The sequence below is a fragment of the Acinonyx jubatus genome, chromosome D1, assembly GCF_027475565.1.
Source record: "Acinonyx jubatus isolate Ajub_Pintada_27869175 chromosome D1, VMU_Ajub_asm_v1.0, whole genome shotgun sequence".
NCBI lineage: Eukaryota > Metazoa > Chordata > Mammalia > Carnivora > Felidae > Acinonyx > Acinonyx jubatus.
In genome coordinates this window covers 33,423,241-33,443,774 of record NC_069390.1, presented here as the reverse complement: position 1 = coordinate 33,443,774, position 20,534 = coordinate 33,423,241, and the positions used below count along the sequence as shown (strand labels likewise).

General features: G+C 38.3%; 1 protein-coding gene across 2 annotated transcripts in view; it reads right to left on the bottom strand.

The window, feature by feature from the left end:
• Nucleotides 1–16,838, bottom strand: part of SLC5A12 (solute carrier family 5 member 12) — a 50,050-nt gene extending 33,212 nt beyond the window's left edge. For both annotated transcript variants that reach the window (XM_015066886.3, XM_053203370.1), the window contains exons 1-4: nucleotides 16,159–16,838; nucleotides 6,552–6,617; nucleotides 5,328–5,379; nucleotides 4,415–4,482 (exon numbers count right to left, since the gene is read on the bottom strand). In XM_015066886.3, coding sequence (XP_014922372.3) covers nucleotides 4,415–4,482; nucleotides 5,328–5,379; nucleotides 6,552–6,617; nucleotides 16,159–16,497 — 525 coding nt within the window. In that variant the 5' untranslated portion in view covers nucleotides 16,498–16,838. The remainder of the gene's footprint in view (nucleotides 1–4,414; nucleotides 4,483–5,327; nucleotides 5,380–6,551; nucleotides 6,618–16,158) is intronic.
• Between the last annotated feature and the right edge of the window lie 3,696 nt (nucleotides 16,839–20,534).

Genomic DNA, 20,534 nt, shown 5'->3' with positions numbered 1-20,534 from the left:
TTCTTTCTTTCTTTCTTTCTTTCTTTCTTTCTTTCATCTTTCTGTCTTCAATAGTCACTGAAGTATTTTATGTGCCAAGCACTATGTTATGCATGGGAATAAAAATGGCAAGTAAAAAAGACAGGTTCGTTATTTAACTTCATAGAGTTTATAACCTGGTGGGAGACCAGATACCAGACAATAATATAACTAATTATTTAAGCTTGTGGACAGTGAAGTTAAGAAGGACAGGTTACTATGACAGCATATAGCAGTGAATCCTGACCTGGTCTTGAAGAAGTGGCATTTGAAGGATGGAGATGTATGGCTGAAGAAATGAGAGAATGCTGGAATATGTAGATCGAGACGTATACAGAATGCCCAAAGGGAGGTTGCTGAATTTGCTAGAGGCCAGAACACACAGATTTTGACAAGTCTACTTAAATGATTTCTTAAGAGCAGTAAGAGAGCATTAAAGAGGGTGCCACAACTCATTTGGTTGTGTCCGACTTCGGCTCAGGTCGTGATCTCGTGGTTCGTGGGTTTGAGCCCCGTGTCGGGCTCTGTGCTGACAGCTCAGAGCATGGAGCCTGCTTCGGATTCTGTGTCTCCCTCTCTCTCTGCCTCTCTCCCAGTCGCGTGCTCTCTGTCTCTCTCAAAATTAAATAAACATTAAAAAAAAGATTTAAAAAAGACAGCATTAAAGAGATTTACATGATGAGAGATTTTGTTTGTTGGCTTCATGGTGGTGTCAGGAGTGGTTGTGTGGACAGCAGATTGCTGGGCCATGGAAAGAAAAGAAGGAGCAAGAGATACGCTCAGAGTTGACGTCAGTAGTCTGTGCTCAAGATGACAGAGGTTCGGAGCAGGGTAGAGATGGAAAGAAGTGGGTGGATTTGAAAGATACTTGGGAGGCCAAATCAATATAACATGTGAATAATTGAACACAGATTTTGAGGAAGTGAAGGAATTGAGGACAATCACCTGGGTCTGGTTTATACAGCATGAAAGTTATTTTTTTTAATTGAGTGACAGTAAATAAATTTGGGGGAACTGAGATGGTACAAGGCTGAGAAAGAAGAAAAGAAAGAATGATACATTCCAGACATTCCTGGAGAAAGGAGCTTAAGAGGTAGAGGATGGTCAAATAGCAAAGAAGGCAGTCTCTCCAGAGGATCAATCTAACAGTAGAGCTCGGGACAGAGGCATGAGACAAGAGGGTATCATGGTGGTTATCAAACCCGATCCTCTTTAGAGTCACTTAAAGAGTTTGAAAATAAACACATAACAACGTCCCAGCCCCAAACCCCAGGATTCTGAATAAATTGAGGTGTGGGTGGGGCCCCAGTTCTGATGTTCTCTGAAAGCTCCCCAGGGATTCTAATGTACAATTATAGTTGAGATCACATGGTCCAGAGGAAAGGAGGTGACAAAGAGGCTGCTAGAGTAATCCAGGTGTAGGATCCCTCATGACCACAGTGAAGGTGGAATGAGCAAACTGGGAAAGCTCAAATGAAGTGATATTAAAAAAAAGTGCTTTGAAGATGAATAAGTACTATGAGAATGGAAGGACGTGGTATTTTTAACATTGAAAAATAGAATTATCATCCCCGGTTACTCCTCCAGAGTGTCAAGAACTTCTGTGAAAAGATGACAGGCTTCAACTTTATCTGGAGAAGAAAGGAGACATTGGGGTTGCCCTATCATTTCTTTTGTTATTAAAATATAACTTAATAAATAGTCATCAAAGCCCCTCCAGAGGCCTTGCATTTGTATATTGTGTTCACATCCTGACATGAGGAATAATCAATACTTACCTCCCACCTGCCAATTAGTGGTATTTTGATTTTCTTTAAAGACATTAAGGCTTCTAAACCCAAATCACAACATCAGATTTTAGTGATATGAAGACCAAATGTCAAAGATGTCAGTTTCCAGAGGCTACTTGATATTGATTATGCAAAAATACGCATAAAGCTGAACTTCAGTTAGACATGACGCAAAAGAACAAAACACTTTATGAAATGTACATCAAAAGACAGATTATAGCCACCATGAAAATTTCTCTGACTCTATAACTCTTTCATACAATGAGACACACACACACACACACACACACACACACCACTGATCTATAACCCTAATCATGAGATGTCACTGATGTATTTAATCAGTCTGTGATGTTTGAAATCTAATGTTTACCTCAGTAGAATGCAAATCCCTGAATGGCAGGAATCACTTATTGTTTTAATCTTCCAAAGGTTATCTTGGGTACGCTATGCATTCACAGGATTCTAAAGAGTTTGCAATATGAGCAACAAGTGTTAGATAAATAAGCCACCATTGTAGTGAGATCCAGCAGCCTGTAACCTGGCTAGAGAGAGAAGAGATGGGACCCAGGTGTGCTAAGGGATTATTAAATGGGCGGGTTGATGCACATCAGGAAAGATTTCCAAGACTAGGCTAAGAGGCTTATACTTTATCCTGTGAACAATGGGAAGCAAGAAGAGAACTGGGTCAGTTAAGTGGCATGACGAAATGGGTGATTAAGATTAATCTTACAGGCATGCAGGGTGGAGCACTGAAAACAATTAAGAAGCAGTAAATTTAGTTCATTCTAGCTTATTGTAGTTATTAAAATATCCAGACTTGTTTCTGACATCTTACTTTTCGGTTTCTATTTGTGCCCTATTTTTTTCTTTTCCTTTTTTCTCCTCTTGCTTAAATCACTTGAGGTTTTTGTTTTGTGTTAATTCCCTTTTTCCACTTTGACCGTTCTATTTAAATGGGATTTCTTGAAATGTTGCCATAAATTTTTAAGTTAGAGTCTACATTTAAAGAATGTCTTAATCCCCAGCAATTCAAAGATTATAAAACCACCAAGTCTGATTACTCTCTTCCTGATTTACATGCTATGCTGTCCAAATGAGGGTTATTCTTTTTCTTAATCCTCAAATTACATATAATAGTAACTGGTAGTATTGGTGTATTTTAAAATATTATAAATTATAATATATAATATATTATAATATAATGCATAATTAGATATGTAAATTATACCATACTAAAAAAATTATTCTTTATCATTAAGCACCAAAAACTGTTTGACTAGACTTATTAAATGTTTACTATTTTATTTTCTTATCATTACTTCCTCCATCTAAAACTGGATAATTTTCCTTCTTCCCACAGTACTTCCTCTAGGTTTTTCTCAGGGGAAGATATATTAGTGGTAAATTCTCTTGGTTTTTGACAGTTCCTGAAAGTTAGTTTTTTGCTGAATACGCAATTATAGGTAGACAATTGTTTTCCATCAATGCTTTGAAAATATTATTTCACCATTTCTGCCTTCCATTATTGTTGTTAAGGAGTGTGCCTTAACATGGGTTAAGTTAACATGGGTAGGTGCCTCGGAGCAGCTAATCTGTCACATATGGCCCGATGTACATGGACCAGGAGCTTATTTTTAACCTAGGTAAGAGATATGTGTCTGGGATAGAACGAACTAGGGTAGTGAGAATGGAATTAAAAAAAAAAAAAAACCAACAAAAATCAGTAGTACAAAGAAATGGTGGAATTTGAAATGTATGAAAAAGACAGGGGCATTTTTAAGTTGTATATTTTCATGATGTATGTTCAAAAAGTATCTGACATGCACACAATACCAAACTCCATGGATGGTCTGCTCTATGATAACATAGGATGACTTTATTTTCCTCTACAGAGGAGAAAAGAGAATCCAGCTATCTGAAAACTGTCATATTTTTAACTGGTTCCTTACAGCCTCTGTATATGGTTGCCAATGACTCCGAAGAATGAAGATTCTCTTTGCAGAGCATGATAAATAACAGATGCCCAGTGAATGTTTTTTGAACTAAACTGATTTTAACAATTATATAAATATGTGCCAATACCACCCAGCTTCCTTGATTAAAAGCCGAGCATGTGTTAAGTCAAATGTCAATGTAATCCAAGATTATCCATAAATAACAGACAAAAGCTCTGGAATCCTCAAGTTTACAAAATACCAGCATCCTTGATCATTCATACATGCATTTTGTCTTTCTCAATCACTAGGCAGTGAAGTATATGCTACCTATAGTTCATAATTACTGTTAACAAGCACATTTTTTTCTCAGCAATTGCATATGGTCACTTATCCTCTGATCAAGGAGGTATTTCTTTCATTAAATCTTTTCTTTGCCATGACTTTCTCGAATGAGCCCAGAACCCCAATTCTGCCAATGGTACTGAAAAGAAATTTAAATAAAACAACAGCACCTTCCTCAGGAAACTGTGACGGATAAGCCAACATATTTCTATTGAACTTTGGAATAGTAATTTCTGCTATAAATAGACACCCTGTTGTTGGAGATTTGCCCTTATCCCTTATTAGGAGTTGGTGCTAAATACTTTTTCACAGTTAGATACGTACCAGGGTACAGTAGAAAGTGCAAACAATTCCTGTTGCGAACACAGAGCCCCAGAGATCAAACCCAGTCACTAGAAAAGGAGAAAAATATTGAAAGAAGTTTCTCTGAGAAAAGTAGAAGAGCAAGTTATATGAGGAAAAAGTCACAATATTTTTGTAAATGTTCTTCATGAGCAAATGGAAATCAAATTAGAATTTTCTCTTATTAAATTCACCTCTGATAAAGATTATGTTTTGCATTGTTATACTTCAACTCCATGTCTAATTTTTAGATAATATTAACAGCCAAAGTTTTTCTCCTAACATTCTGCAACTTCAAGTTTTTGTACCAACTTTTTCTTAGCAGATTTTGTCTGAGTGCTTTGAAACCACCTGAACATCAGCCATGTAAATATTTCTTGATATAAGCACATAGAATGATTAAATTAAATATTGAATACTTCTAATATTATAGGTAACATTATGAAATTTATTTTAATTTTTAAATTTTTTTGTTTCTAGGATCCTATTCTCTCAAAAATGTCACGTATAATTCTTAAAACAATCACTACAACTACCTTTTACACCTATATTCAGATCAACTACTTCATGAAATCACTGAGACAGGATCATACATTATAAACTAATTTAATGATTATATGCATGCAATACCAAAATCGCCACCCTTTCAGTGATTAAAAAAATAAACAAACAAAGGGCAGTCAAACTTGGTGTTTGAAACCACATAGGCAAAATGAAGCAACTAATGATTTCCATTATTTTCAGTTTTGGAATTTTAGAGCTTTATGTTGTGACCACTGCAGTCGTTAGAGCCCCCTAACCACAGGAATGTCTCCCCGAGATGTATGCATATTTCTCAAGGTGTATGTAAGCATACGGACAATGGGAAGTACCCACGGGAGTATGGGTAACTCACCTTGATTGAGTGCCAGGGCAGGGGCATACACCACCACTCCTGTGTAGAGAATCTGGTGGGGAAACAAGAATCAGGTGAACAGTGTGAACGGGGACACGGAAGAGAGAGCTGCCTCAAAGTCTCCTTATTGACCTCAGAGAGGTATCTCCCTCAACATGTGCACTAGACATGTCACTGGCAACCACTCTAATCTTGAAATCATCGATCACTGTCATCAGTTTGCAAAGCGTTTAATAAGCATTAGATGGAGGAAGAGCATTGGACTTTCAAGAGTGCTATGAATGTTGAGATTTTATGGCTAGATATGGTGTATTTCTGAAGGATATAAAAATAGGCTTCCAGGTACGTTTTTGATGTAAGCTTTCTCCACCCCCGCCCCCGCCTCCATGCATATATCACAATGACTCAGCCTCATGTTTGCAGCTTGCTGAAATGAGGATTTTAGAATGGAGAGAGTACAGTGCAGGGATGACTATAACAACGTGGGTGGGCTCATCTTTGGACTCCCAGGATTGTAGCCACTACATTGACGGAAATGAGTGCAGCCCCATTTCCTTTTAAATGGGATTTCAACATTTAGAGACTGGTGTGAGGGTTTTAAAAGGCAAGGGTGTATGGGCATGTCAGGGAGTGCTGCTTTTGTCCTTTCTCTCTCTTAAATTCTTCAGTTGGTAAGTGGGAGTTTTGATTAAGAAAGGGAAGATTATTTTCCAGCAAAAAGTACTTGGTGAATCATAGAAAGTATACCAACAGTGTGCCACACTCAAACGGGGGGCAGCATGAAGGAGCCCAGAGCCTAGAAAGTAGGAGAGAAGTCCAAAAGTGTAGAGAGGGAATATTGTCTTAAAATTATTTTCAGCAAAATGGGCATTCCTGTTTCAACACAGTTCACCAGTGAAAAACCAGTTACTGGACCATTTCACATCCAAAGCAATGTTTACAAGTGAAAGAAAAGTTTTAAATAAAATGTTAACGTTTTTTTCCTTTGTGGTTTATAATATACACCTGTTTGTTATTTATTATTTGGGTGGATATATGGGATCTGTACAATGTGGATAACTCTCAATGTAATCACATGTCTCACAAGTGCTATCCTTGGAAGAAAGTAGTTTCCTCTTGGCGTTAAGTCTGTCCCTTAGTTTCATGAATTGTCCCCTGAAGCAAACAAACCCATCTCTTTTCACCCCACACATTCTGCATCTGTAGTGGTCCTCTTCCCCTTACCGTCTGCACGATGTAGATGACAGTGGCTGCGTAGCGTACTGGTTTATTGAATCGCAGTTGTAAGTACTAGAAAGAACAGAGAGAAGGACAAGCAAAGAGTCAGAGTTTTACACAAAAGCTGCTCAGAAGATTCTCGTATGATCTCCCTAATTCCAATCCTTGCCTGTCCATTCCATCAACCATACATCTGGCACATTGGTTCTGCTACAGCAGGTTCTAATCATGTCACTCTTTTTCCTAAAATCGTCAATGATTATCATTGATAAAGTGCTCGTGCGCACTAGGTATTCTCTACCAATATGTATATGTGTATATATATATATACCCTTCCTATTGTAAGTCATTCCACTAACCCTCCCATTGTATTTATTCTCCACATAAAATCACTGTATGCTATTCAGTCAACACGCTTTGTACTTCTCAGACTTTTTTTGTTTGGCCAGACCCTTCAATGTGAGAGAAACTCTCCCCCCAACCCATTCACCAATTCTTAGTCATCTTTCAAGAACACTGGCCCAGCAGCCATGCCTATTCCTACCTATACTTTCTCCTCTGAGCTCTGAGAGCAATTATATTACACTATTTATTACATTAAACTTGATCACCTGCTGTCTTGCGTATTGATGTTGGATTCATGTATCTCACTGTATCTGTTCCTTAAGGCTACTGTATAACAAATTACCATGGATTTGATGTGGTTTAAAGTAACAGAAATGCATTCTCTCGAGACTCTGGAGACCAGAAGTACAAAATCAATTTCACTGGGCCCAAATCAAGGTGCTGGCAGGATGGAGGCTTTAGAAGAAAATCTTAACTCACTTAACGGTAAAATAATTTTTATTCCTGAGACTCTGGTTCCATCACTTCCATCACAATGTGGCTCTGTGGTCACATTGCCTCATCTCCTGGCTATCCTCCCTCTATCTCTGTCTTAGAAAGGTACATATGACTGTACAGAGGGCCTACCTGGATAGATCCAGGATAATCTCTTGTTTTAAGAAGCTTAATTTAATCACATTTGCAAAGACCTTTTTTTTTTTTTTTTAAATCATATAAGGTAATGGTCACAGGTCTAGGGATTAGAATATTGACTTTTATTTTTTAGAGGGGAAGCGATGCATTTTTCAGCCTATCACACTTACTTTCCCTGATACATGTAAACAGTGTTCTATTTTATTCACTTTTATTTTCATCTTTCATATATTCATTTATTTATTAAATAATTATTACCTGACTTCCTGACTGCATTCTGACATACAATAATACCCAATAGGATATAATCTGAACCCTAGGGGATTTTACAAATTAAAGGAGATGACCAATAACAAATTTATACTAATAACAAGTGATGCGTCAGGTATGATATGTTCTAGAAGAACTACCAGGAGCTGTGCACACATTAATAGCTGGATCTGGTTTACTGTTGGAGGTCAAGAAAGGTCTTTCTGAGTAAATATTCTAGACTACACTAGCATTTGTCTTCTCCTGCATAATAAACATGTACGGAGTGAACAAAATAAATGTGAAAAGTAGAAAATGGGGGCACCTGGGTGGTTCAGTGAGATAAGAGTCTGACTTCGGCTCAGGTCATGACCTCATGGTTTGTGGGTCTGACTGAGCCCCACATCAGGCTCTCTGCTGTCAGCGTGGAGCCCACTTCAGATCCTCTGCCCCCCTCTCTCTGCCCCTCCCCTGCTTGCTTGCTCTCTCTCTCTCTTTTTCTCAAAAATAAATAAATATTTATTTATTTATTTAAATACACATATATATATATATTTTTTTTTAAGTAGAAAATGTGACTTGAGGTTTCAATTTCTTGGTAGTAGTTTCGAATTGGTTGTAATTCTGTCTTACCCGCATTGAAAAAATAATTTTTTATTAAATCAGAAGTTAACTACTGGTTTCTTCTTTTCCTGGAAATAATAACTAACTGTTGCTTCAAGGCATAAGATGGGTCCTTCTTTGAAACCCTAAAAGTAACTCCCTTGGCAGAACTGTTACTCAACTTCATACTAATACACATGTCCCAGTTTACCCTGATCAACCCTTACTCCAAGAAAATAACCATATTCTTTGCAGACTCTCTTTCTTCAGATGATTGATTCAGTACACTGTGTATGAGTCAGGAAATAGTCTAGTGGGTGTGTAACTAAGGGCACCAAATATAAGGAAAATATTCTTAAAGAGGTAAGGAAGTCAGTGAAGAGTTAATTCTCAGATGTCATAGGATAGAAAATGGTGCAAAACTTTTGTGGTGAAGACAGTTTAGGTTCAAATCATATGCCCTTGAGAAGATTCATTTACTGCACTAAACAACGGCTTTCTTTTTCTAAAACTGGTGCTTATAAGGCTCAAGTGGCATAGTATATGATAAAGCCAAGTATAGCGACAGGAATATAATGGGATCTTAATGACTGCAGCTGTCACTGTGGATGCAACACCTGAATTTATTGGTGCTCACAGTTCCAGTACATGTTGATGGCATCTAAATGCACCTGTGATCATTTGCTTATGGGCTTTATTTCAGCTCTTGCACAGGGAAAGCTAGAGGTGCTTGGGGGTGTTATTGGCCAAAAGCCAGTGACAAAAGGGAGTTAGAAAAATAAATATTCTGGCTTCTTTGCCATTGAGGAAGGACAACCCTGAGACATGATCCATATGTCTCCCAGAGATCCTCAGTAAGATTGAACCTCAATTGCTCACAGTGGTGACCTGCTCAAAAACGCACCTTCTATTGGCTTCATTTCCTTCCATTTCCTTCCTTAACTGCCACTTGCTTCGCCATGTTCAGTGAAATTACTTCCCCCCAAAATGATTTGCATTCAAATCCTTGTCTCAAGGTTTGCTTCTGGAGGAATGTAATTTAAGGCAAGTATAATCCAACTGGCAACTTTAAAAATGCTCGTGAAAAAAGGTGTATCCTGCTGATGTGAATATTTTCCCCATCACATAAAAGAACTCAAGGTAGCCTGCTGGAGGATGAGATCAAGTGTAACATAGATAAGCTGTCTTGACTGAGTTCCCCTAGACCCACGAGCCACTAGCCAACTAATTAGCTGATGGCAGTCATATACAAGGTCCTAAATGAGACCAGGAGGAGAACTTGACTATTTTACTGGACTCTACTGAGCCTAGACCAAATTGCTGACCCATAGAATTGTGAGCAAATAAAATTATTTTTTAAGAAATTTATTTCGGGGTGGTATGTTGCACAGCATTAGATAACTGATATAAAAAATCATACCAGGAGTGGAAAAATATCGTAGTAAAGCCCCAAAATATTTGGTGTTGACTTTGGGACTGGATGACACTGAAGTTTGGGAAAGCAAAGGGGAGATTGTTCCTGAAAAATGAAAAGACCGTGAAGAAACTGCTACAGAAATCTGGACGAAGTCAAGGGTTTTAACATCTTTGTTTAGTTTCACGAAATTCAGTCCATTCAGTCTAACCTGAGAGGCAGTATTGAGAAAAAATATAAGTGAAAAAAAAAAAAGATGTAGATCAAAAGTAAGACTCCTTGAATTCTAGGTTGAGCTTTGCCACTGTCTCACTCTGACCTAACCCTCTGGTTTCTCTTACACGAGACAAGAGAGACAATTCCAACTGCATAAGTTTGTATCTGAATGAATGCATTTACCCAGTCTTTCAATTAGCTCCTCCTTCCATCAATGGTCCTCTTTGGTGTCTATCTATCTATTGCTACAGTCTAAGTAAAAATTAAAGTTCAACCAAAGGGTTGCATGCTTCTTGCCTGTTTTCAAAAATAGCACAGGTAACACTTACCATCATTATATTTGATTATTTTCAAAACCCCAGACCTGATCAAGCTACATTCTTTTCTATCTCAGTAAATAGTAAGTCAACTTCTTATGTTGGTTCAAACTCACAGAATATGGATCCATTCTTTACTCCTCTCTTTCTCTCACTCCCCACATCCAATTCATACAAGAATCCTGGTGCCTATGCCCACTTTCAAAATATAGCCACTTGCATCATCTCTTACCACTGCAATAACACCAGCTTTTGCCTGGGTCACAGTAAGAACCTCCTAACTAGACCTCTGGCTTCCACAGTCAAAACCTTAGAATCATTCTCAACATCCAGCTAGAGCAACACTCAAAATACAAATCACATCATGTCACTCTGTCGAAATGCTGTAATGACCCATCTCACAGAGAGTAAGAGTCAATCCTCACAATGACCTAAAAGGCTTTGTAGCATTGGTTAAAACCCTATCAAACCCTGAATATCCATTTTAAAGCAAGCATATTATAACAGCATTTACTATACTGAAATAATATTCGATAATGACATCTTACACCTACACATCTAATTTCTGAAAATTTAAATATAGTTACTACAATATGACAAGTGTAAAAGGAGAATTAAAAGGGAACAAACTTACCCTCCAAAGTATGTCATCTATAATGCTTAAAAACCACTATAAAGGATGATATTTTAAGAGTAGTAGCCTGTGCCTTCTTACAATGAAAAAGTTTGGATTAAAGAAAAGTAATTCCGAAGCCATTTAGTTTTTAAGAAGTCCAAGAAAAATGAGAAGGCAGGCAAACACCAGCCTATAAACTAGTGTGAAGGGCAAATAATAACAGACTGTATTTATTAGCGTGTGATAAGAAAAAGAAGGAAATAATTTTAACTGAAGTGAAGACAACATGATGAGACTAATTATAAACTGTCCAAGTAGAGATAACAAAAATGTATGATATTGCAAATGAGCTGAGCCTAATTTATAACGTGAGGGTGAGAACAATTCCTTATGCTTTGACACAGGACAGAATAATGATAATGTCACACAGATGGCACATCTTAGTCTCAAAAATCCCACTTTATATCAAAGCATTTAAATCAGTTGGCTATTGCTGTATAGCACTCACCCAGAAACTCACTGGCTTCAAAACAAAGGACATAATCAACTATTCTGCAATTAAAAGAAAAAAAAAACTAAAAATAAAAAATTAAAAAAGGATTTAATATTTGTCATCATTTTTTGTGGAATTGCTGGGTTATTTTTCTACTTGTTTCCCCAGGCCTCTCATGGGGCTGCAGTCAGCTGCAAGGTCAGCTGGGTGAGAAGGTCCAGATGGCCTCGTTCACATGTCTGCTAGGTGTGTTGGCTGCTGGATGGGGTGCCTCTGTTCTCCTCTCTCTGTTCACTCATCCTCCAGAAGCTAGCCCAGCTAGCCCAGCTTCCTGACATAGCAGTACCAGAACAGCCTTCCAAGAGGGCAAAACCAGAAGCTATCTACCTCACGAGGCCTAGGGCCCAAATACACACATCACTTCTGCCACACTCTATTGGTCAAAGCAAGTCACAGGCCATCACAGATTCAAGGGGTGGGGAAACAGACCCCACCTCTTCCAAGCCTTTAGCAGTTTAAAGACCCGGGAAAGGATACCTATGGATGAATAGCAGGGAATGGAGGATGAGCAAAGAAACGTAAATTCAAGTTGCTATAAAGAGCTTAAGTGGTATAAATGTGGGGACAGTAACAACAACAACAACAATTATACAAACCTCTTATGCAGCATTTACCATTTGCCAGGTTCTGTTAAAAGCATTGGCATGTAACACCTCATTGACTCCTCACAGACATCCTTGGAAGCAGGTGCTTCTATTATCACTATTTTACATATGTGGAAATCAGGTACAGAGAAGTTAAGCGATTTTCCCAGTCATCCACTGGTAGGTGGCATCACTAGCATTCAAAGCCAAATAGACAGAGTCAAGAGTCCATGCTTTTAATCCCGGCACCAGATTGCCAATTTTTATAAAGCAAAAGCCAATCCTCACCTCATATGCACTTTACACAATCTGAATTTCTTATTATTAGGGTACTAATAATTTTAAAATAGGTAGAGGGCAGGGGCACTTGGGTGGCTCAGTCGGTTGAGCATCCGACTTTGGCTCAGGTCATGATCTGGCAGTTCACGAGTTCTAGCCCCACATCAGACTTGCTGCTGTCAGCGCAGAACCCACTTCAGATACTCCATCCCCCTCTCTTTCTGTCCCTCCGCCACTTACTCTCTCTCTCTCAAAAATAAACAAACACTTAAAAATAAAATAAAATATGTAGAGGGCAACAAACTCTATAACTTAAAATCAATGAAACCCTTGCATTTCCTGTATCTGTATTAATTTAATAATTGAAAGGCAGCCTCAAATCTCTTCAGTTACATATTTGCAAGTGGTTTAATGTAGTAAATGAATCACTTGACTAAAACCAGTTACAACCAACTGTGTATTGAGTAGCACATCTGGAATGGATTGCTCAGTAAATTTTTCAATAGTTTCAAGACAATGTTTTTATTCCATTTTAATTTGGGGAAAATATACTAATTTATAGTGTGTGTGTGGATAACTTTTTATTTTAAAAAGTTAACATTATTATGTAGCAAAGTACTACTAATTTCCATTTGCAGTAGCTTTTGAACATGAGGGCATTAAAAAATCACTAAACACAGGGTACAAGTATTCATTACATATATGCGTTTTACATACTGCAAGATACCTAGTGTCCCTGCTCATGCTCCCTAAATTTCAGTAGTGTCCCCCACTCATTGCCAAATTGCCCCATAAATGTTTAAAGCTCCCTGTGTCTGCCACCACACCCACTAAAACTGCTACTCCTTGTAATGGGGTCCTCTATGTCTTTGATCTCATCTTTCTCTTTTCTCCCCTTGGCTCACTCTTCTCCAAGCACACTGATTTCCTTGCTGTCCTTCAAACATGCTAATCACACTCCCCTTTTAGGGCCTTTGTGTCTGTGGTTACTTTAGCTTGGGGTGTTCTTCCCTCCTATGGTGCAATTGCTTGCTTTCTAGAGGTCCCCACTGAAACAAATGCCTTATTATCATTGAAGTCTCACTTAACCACCCTATGTGAATTATCAACATTCTGCACTCAAAGCAGAACTCCTATTTTCTACCTTATTCTAATCACCTTTTCTCTATTGTATTTAGTAGGGCAGGATATCATTGTGATACAGCATTCAATCTCTAAAGTTAGACTGCCCTGCCCCCCCCCCCCCCCCCCCCACGGTGGCTTAGTCATTTAAGCATTCAACTTTGGTTAAGGTCATGATCTGGCAGTTGGTGGGTTCAAGCCCTGCATCCGACTCTGTGCTGACAGCTCAGAGTCTGGAGCCTGCTTCGGATTCTGTCTCCCTCTCTACCCCTCCCTGGCTCGCTCGCTTGCCCTCTCTCTCTTTCAAAAATAAATATGCATTTAAAAAAATTAAAATTAGACTGCCCAGGTTTGAAAAACTGCCACTTGCTAGCTATGTGACATTGAGCAAGTTACTTAACTCTATGTGCCTTATTTTTCTAGTCTGTTAAATGGGGATGATAATAATAGAACCTATCTAAAAAGGTTTTTTGAAGGCCAAATGATTTAATACATGTAAAGTCCCTAGAGCAGTGCTCAGCACACAGCTAAATAGCAAATACATTTCTGTTATGACCGTCCTACATAGTATGTTTATTGATCACCTTCTCTGCTATAAAACAAGTGCCATGAGAGCAGGGGTCTGACTCAGGGCTTCATCTCTAGGACCTAGAGTGTGCCTGGAACATAGATGCTTAATGACTATTGAATGGACTATTGAATTAGTTGTAAAAATGATTTTCCACATTTGGCTATTTTTTTTTATATATATAATTTGAAAAGCTCTTTTACACTTAATGAAATCTTCATGAAAGAAGGGAATTATGATTTCCTACACGGAAGCTGAAGGTGATAAACACTTGGTAACTTGCACAAGGTCATCCTATTATTAAGTAATGGATTTTGAAATCGAATTCATGTTTTCTGACTCTTCTCTCTCTATCTCTTGGTCTCCCTCTTTCTCTCTCTCTAGCAGTTACCTAGGTTTTTTTTTGTGTGCTTTTTGTTTTTTGTTTGTGTGTGTATTGTTTTTTGTTTTTTAATGCTAGCAATGCCTTTGGGAGTCAAACCTTAATAGCTGATTGGAAAAACCAAGTATATATTTATGTTTTCAGCAATACACTGATGAGCAATGAGGACATGTGTATATGTATTTTAGGACTAAGTATAAATTTAGTCATTTTCCCTTGAATGACATCCTAAATAGTAACTGTTGTATTACCTAATTCTGATTACCTAGTTTTGGTGGGGAGGGGAGTTAGAGGTTGGATATTTGGGGTGTGATTATCTATGGAATCATAAGTTTTAAAACCTTCTGGAAAGTTTGTGCCTAAGTGGCTTTCGAAGTCTAGGGTAATCCTTTATAATCATTTAGTTTAGGGAGATAAAAAAAAAGAAAAGGTCTTTTAAGAATCCTCTGCTGTGACTTAGTAGGGATGGTACCAGATAAGGAAAATAAATACCTTTCTCATAGAAAAAGACTTAGGATCATGCTTAAATATTGGACACACAAATTCAAGTTTTAACATGCTATTTTTCTAGAGAATTATTGCAAAATCAAAACTGCCTCATTTTCTTTTCATTAACATAATCCCCTTACTTATATCATTTAGCATTTCCCCCCATGGAAATATTTTCTAATTTTTTTTTAAAAATTACCATTTCTCCACTGAAAATTGGAGGATAGTAATAACTTATATTAAAGTATTCAGCTCTATTATATAATGGAAAGGGATAAAGACAAAATGGGCTCTCGGTAGGCTTCATCTGCTATATAATTTCACTAAGCCATTTATCTAAATCTCAGTGTTCTTATCTGGAAAATGACAATATTTACAGTATATGTTCTGAATATTTTTTAGAATAATGATGTCAATAATACAAATAATAACATTAACTCTCTCTCATTGAAACTCTCCTACAAGTCAGGCAATGCATAATGTGGTTACAGATAGGTCTCATCTAATCATTGAAATGCCTCTGGGATTGGCTCCAGACTTTCATTTTACAAATGGAAAAACAGTTGTGTGTCCAAAGGTAACCTTGTCCCAATAACAACAAAATGTATTTTTACCGTGATGTGTAATTGTCTTGAAAATAAATGTGTTTTTCAACTACAATGTGTTATTAAGACGATATATGTTATTAGAAGAAGAAGAAAAAAAAAAGAATAACCAAAAATGTTCAAGTGGAGAGAAAAGAGCAACTCCTTCCAAAGTAAAGAAGAGAATGATGTGTTTAGAAGTGTTGGGGTTCGGAGCCAATCGCCAAGAAAGAATTCTTGAGATGTCTTCAGTGCAAAATAGGTGTTTTTGTTGTTGTTGTTGTTTTATTTTTTTGTTTTTGTTTTTTTTTAATAATGGGAGCAGGCCAGGACCCAGGGGCAGAAAGAGCTGCCCTGGGGTTGAGAGGAGTGACTGATTATATCCTTGGGAGCTGGGGGAGGCAAAGTCAGGGGAAGTTTCCAAAAGGACTTTCATGTTAAAGGAGACTCACAGGATCCTCCAGGCCTAGCTATTTCAAGTTAAGGTTGTTTTACCCTGTAGCAAAGCATGAACAGAAAGACAGTTGGGGGTTCCTGGAGAAATGTTCTAGTCCGCCTGCCTCAAGTATTTGCCAATGGGCTGCAGGTTATAAGAAAATTTAATTTTATCTACATTTCTTTGTGCCTTTGTTTCCCACATCAGGTAATAGTTGTCTTACCTCGTAAGTGCTGGTGATGCCAGATCTGTAGAACACAGGGAGAAAGAGCTCTGCTGTGAGGATGATGACGAATGTGTAGGAAATAAAGAAGAGCAGAAACGATGCCCCAAAGCGATAAACCTCGGAGGGGGCCCCTAGGACCGTGACAGCTGACATGAAGCTGGCTGTCAGAGACAACGCTACAGGGCCAAAGCTCATTTGCCTTCCCCCAACCAGGAACTCCCTTGAAGTTGCCTTTTTCCTCTCCTTGATAGCAAAGAACACCCCAATTCCAGAGGAAATGACAAAGAGGGCTGCAAATACGACGTAATCCCAAACTGCGAAGTTCTTCACCTCCATGCTGGGAGCTATGGCACCAGAGGGTTGCTTTCAACCTGGTCTCAGGGAGGTTGTTTCCAAAAGCAAAACTCAGTACAGTAGACGTTTTGCCAAGAGTGGAGGCTGTAATTTTCTGAAAAGATTGATGAGCACAGGTACTTGAGTGGATCTTCAGACACCAAGTTGTATTCAGAGAAGACCTCAAGAGTTGGCCACAAAGATTCTGGTAGTGGTATTGGTACCAACAGATGAGAACTTGAAATCTGACCCCAGCCAGGAGCTGTCTGCTGCTGGACTAAAGCATGTGCCACAGAGAAGGAATTCAGATGTGTTCTGAAATTAATAACCATGGGGGTGGAATGGACTCGCCAGATAACATGCTCTTTTATCTTCTGGATTTTTTTTTTTCTGATTTAAGGTTAAACATTACTGGGGAAACAATGGAAGTGATACAAGTTGACCATCTCAGCATTTTAAATTAGTGAAATGGAATCTGTAATACACAACACCACCCTTAGTGGTGTCTTACCCCTGAGCAAGGGAGGGTGGGGGATGGGTACCTGTGATTGCCCGAGGCATCGGGTGAGGAGGGAAAAGAGCAAAGGACTGGTATTGAGGAGACCTTTGCTCAAGTTGGCTCGGATTGCAAGCTGTGCAATTGTTGGCAAATCGTTTAATCTTTCTGAGCTTCATCTGGAGCAAGGGGGTAATAAGACCTTACAAGGGTTACTAGGAGTCTTTCAGTGTCTCAAACTTGCTGATCTGTAAAATCTGTAAAATTTTCCTGATCTGTAAAATGAAAGATAATATCTATCTCATTGGCCATTATTTGTGTTTATAGTAGGGTACTCCTGAACAAATAGTCGTTTCTCTCTTGACTCACAAAATGGATTTACCATTTTTTAACTGTTAATAAAGCATCTGTAGTCCTCAGTTTTATCTCCCAGTCTCCCCTTCATTTGGACATTTATGACACTTGTACCCAGAGGCTAAGTCAGAGTTAGCACTCGGACAAATGAGAAAAGGAAGGTGAAAATCCAGTTATAGATCCCTGTTTCTGATCTTGTTAGACTGCCAATTGTTCTGAGTGTCCCCAGCAAGCCTCTGGGGGTGACAATTTCTCCATTTTGTTCATACTTTTCCTCTTTCTCAGTGGTCTTCCCTGACCCTAGCTCTACAAAGCCTGGTCATTCCACAGGGTCTAGTTCCTGTCTCCTCTGCTCTGTGGAACCTTCTGACTCGCACCTGCTCTCTCTACCTCAGCTCCTATGGGAAGCAGCCTCCTATGATACTCACTTTGAATTCTGAAAGAATCCTCACCTATTTTAATGAACGTATATGAGGATCTGCTTGAATTGGTCAGTTGTTGTAGATGACCAGCTTCTGGAAGATATAGGCACGAGGCCTGGTCCATAGTGCCCAGGAAATAGTGGCCACTATAGAAAATAAGGATATAATTAAAAAACCAAAAGAAGAAGATATAAATTATTCAATATGGCCCAAACCAGAAAGATTTTCTGTCAAACAGAGGAAATTCTGATTTTGCTTTTGACATCTGGATAAAAGAATAAATCTTTGATTATTTGTTTAGCCTGGATACTGTCTTCACTCCTGACTTTGCTCCATGGATTTGAATTAGGCCACAGGAAGCTCTGATGGCCAAAATATGCTTTTAGTTACAAATAAATACTGTGGTTACAAAAAAGTCTCTGCCTGGAACTATCTGCATCCTGTTGTTAAAATTCTTTCTCTAACTCTGCACACTTGATATGATCAGTTTTAATGGGAAACTAGGTCTTTAGTATTTTTATTTTAACCAAGGCTTTTAATTATTTTTACCATGAGGTATTCTAATTATATAACAGGTTTTTGTTTGCAATGGTCTCAGCAGAAAATCAGAACTCTGGCTTTCAGAGACTTGACTACATTATACTTTAATATTAACACCAACTAAGTGTTAATATTCAATCCAGAAGGTGTGTAAACAACTTGTTCAGGTCAGGTGAACACGTGTTCGCAACATTATCGTTGTATCTATGAGGTCCCAGGGTTAACTACCAGAAGCTTGCAGCTGACGAGGCAATGAGTGCTGCTGTTTTTAATGAACCATCATCAAGAAACAGTATTGTCAGGGTGCCTGGGTAGCTCAGCGGGTTAAGCATCTGACTTCGGTTCCAGTCATGATCTTGCGGTTCCTGAGTTCGAACCCCTCATTGTGCTCCTCCCTGGTGGTGTGGAGTCTGCTTGGGTTCTCTCCCTCTCTCTCTCTCTCTCTCTCTCTCTCTCTCTCTCTGTATAAATAAATAAAACAGTATTGTCTACATAACTTCCATTTGTCTTGGATTTCAAAATAGTGAAGAAGCAGAATGGTTAATTGACATGCGGAGGAAGCTGCATGCGTCTCATAGTATAATATTCCTTGCTTTCAACATTTTGCTGGCTGTAAGTCACAGCGTCAACTTATTAATTTCATTCTCAGTTATTTCCCATTTTTCAAAAATCTTTTTCTCCTTTTGGTAACATTCAATGTCTTCAAATTCTCTATTTCCCAGTGAAGCTCACTCTATGCAAGGTTCATGATGATTATACAGCATAGAACCAATTTATTAATAACTTTTCAGGGAAAACAAAAGAACCAGCACACTCAAATGCTATATCAATTAGAAGGTGCATCCCTATATCAAAAATATTAACATGGAAGAGAGAGGAAATGTATTTCTTTGATCTGAAGAAACCCCAATATCTCCAGCTCCCTTTTGCAGGTGCTCCAAATGCAAACATTTGTGCCTTATTCCTTCGTATGTGCTGTGACCTTTTTTAGAAGGTAAAATGTCAAGGCCTGCGCTCCCAACACATTCTTCCCTAAAGATGCTCCACTATCCAATTTACCCACCACCTAATAGGTTAGATTTGTTGTTGTTACCATTAATAGTCTCCTTAGTATAAAATAGTTCTGCATCTTGCTTGGAACAAGTTCTAATGGGAAAAAGGAAGAGAATTTGAGAAAATTAAATGCTACCAAAGGGAGGAAAGGGTGAAGAAACTGGCAAGACCAGACACCTGGGGGAATGGTGTTGGGGACGTGGAATAGGAGTGAAGACAGAGTACAGGAATCTGACTGGTGGCACAGACATCTCTCAAAAACAGTGAGGATTTCTCAAAACCAGTATAAGGAGAACCAAAAGGATTCTAACAATGATAGTAACTCATATTAAATCTTATTTTTTCTAGCTTATTGAGATATAGGTAACATATAACATTGTATAAGTTTTGGACATATAATGTAGTGATCTCATACACTTATATGTTGCAAAATGATTATCACAGTAGGGTAAGTTGATTCCATCATTTCCCATTTTGGGGGCAGTGGGGGAGAACATTTAAGATCTACTCTCTTATCAACTTTTAGGTAAATAATACTGTATTGTGAACCATGTTGTGCTGGAGTGTAATTCCTTTTTTTTTTACCTGCAACCTTTATGGAAACACTGCTACATCACTGATATTCTATTGGTGTTTCAACATTACACTAAAGGGAAAAGATGTTGTGTTCATCTCTGGATTCAACATGGGGGATAAGGAAGAAAAACTGTTGAAGGAAGTATGACACCTAGGGGAGACTGAGAACCCAGAAGAAACAAAAACTGGAGAAAGACCTCCTGACAATCTTTATAATCTTGGCCACTGAGGCAGGGAAGACTACTTGGTATCACAGTCTATCAAAGTCAGGAGATTAAGCTTTCTTGTCTCTGTTTTTTGGTCTTGTGTTTGTGTTTTTGCATTTCTTTCTTTTTCCTTTCCTTCTTTCCTTTCCTTTCCTTTCCTCTCCTTTCCTTTTCTCTTTTCCTCTTTTCTTCTTTTTCCTTCTCTTTCTTTCTTTCCTTCATTCCTTCTTCCTTCCTTCCTTCCTTCCTTCCTTCCTTCTTTCTTCTTCTTTTTAATATTAAAAGAATTTAAAGTTCTTTTATCCACCTAGGGCCCCTGGTGGCTCAGTCTGTAGAGCTTCTGACTGTTTATTTGGGCTCAGGTCATCATCTCCTAGATGGTGGGATTAAGCC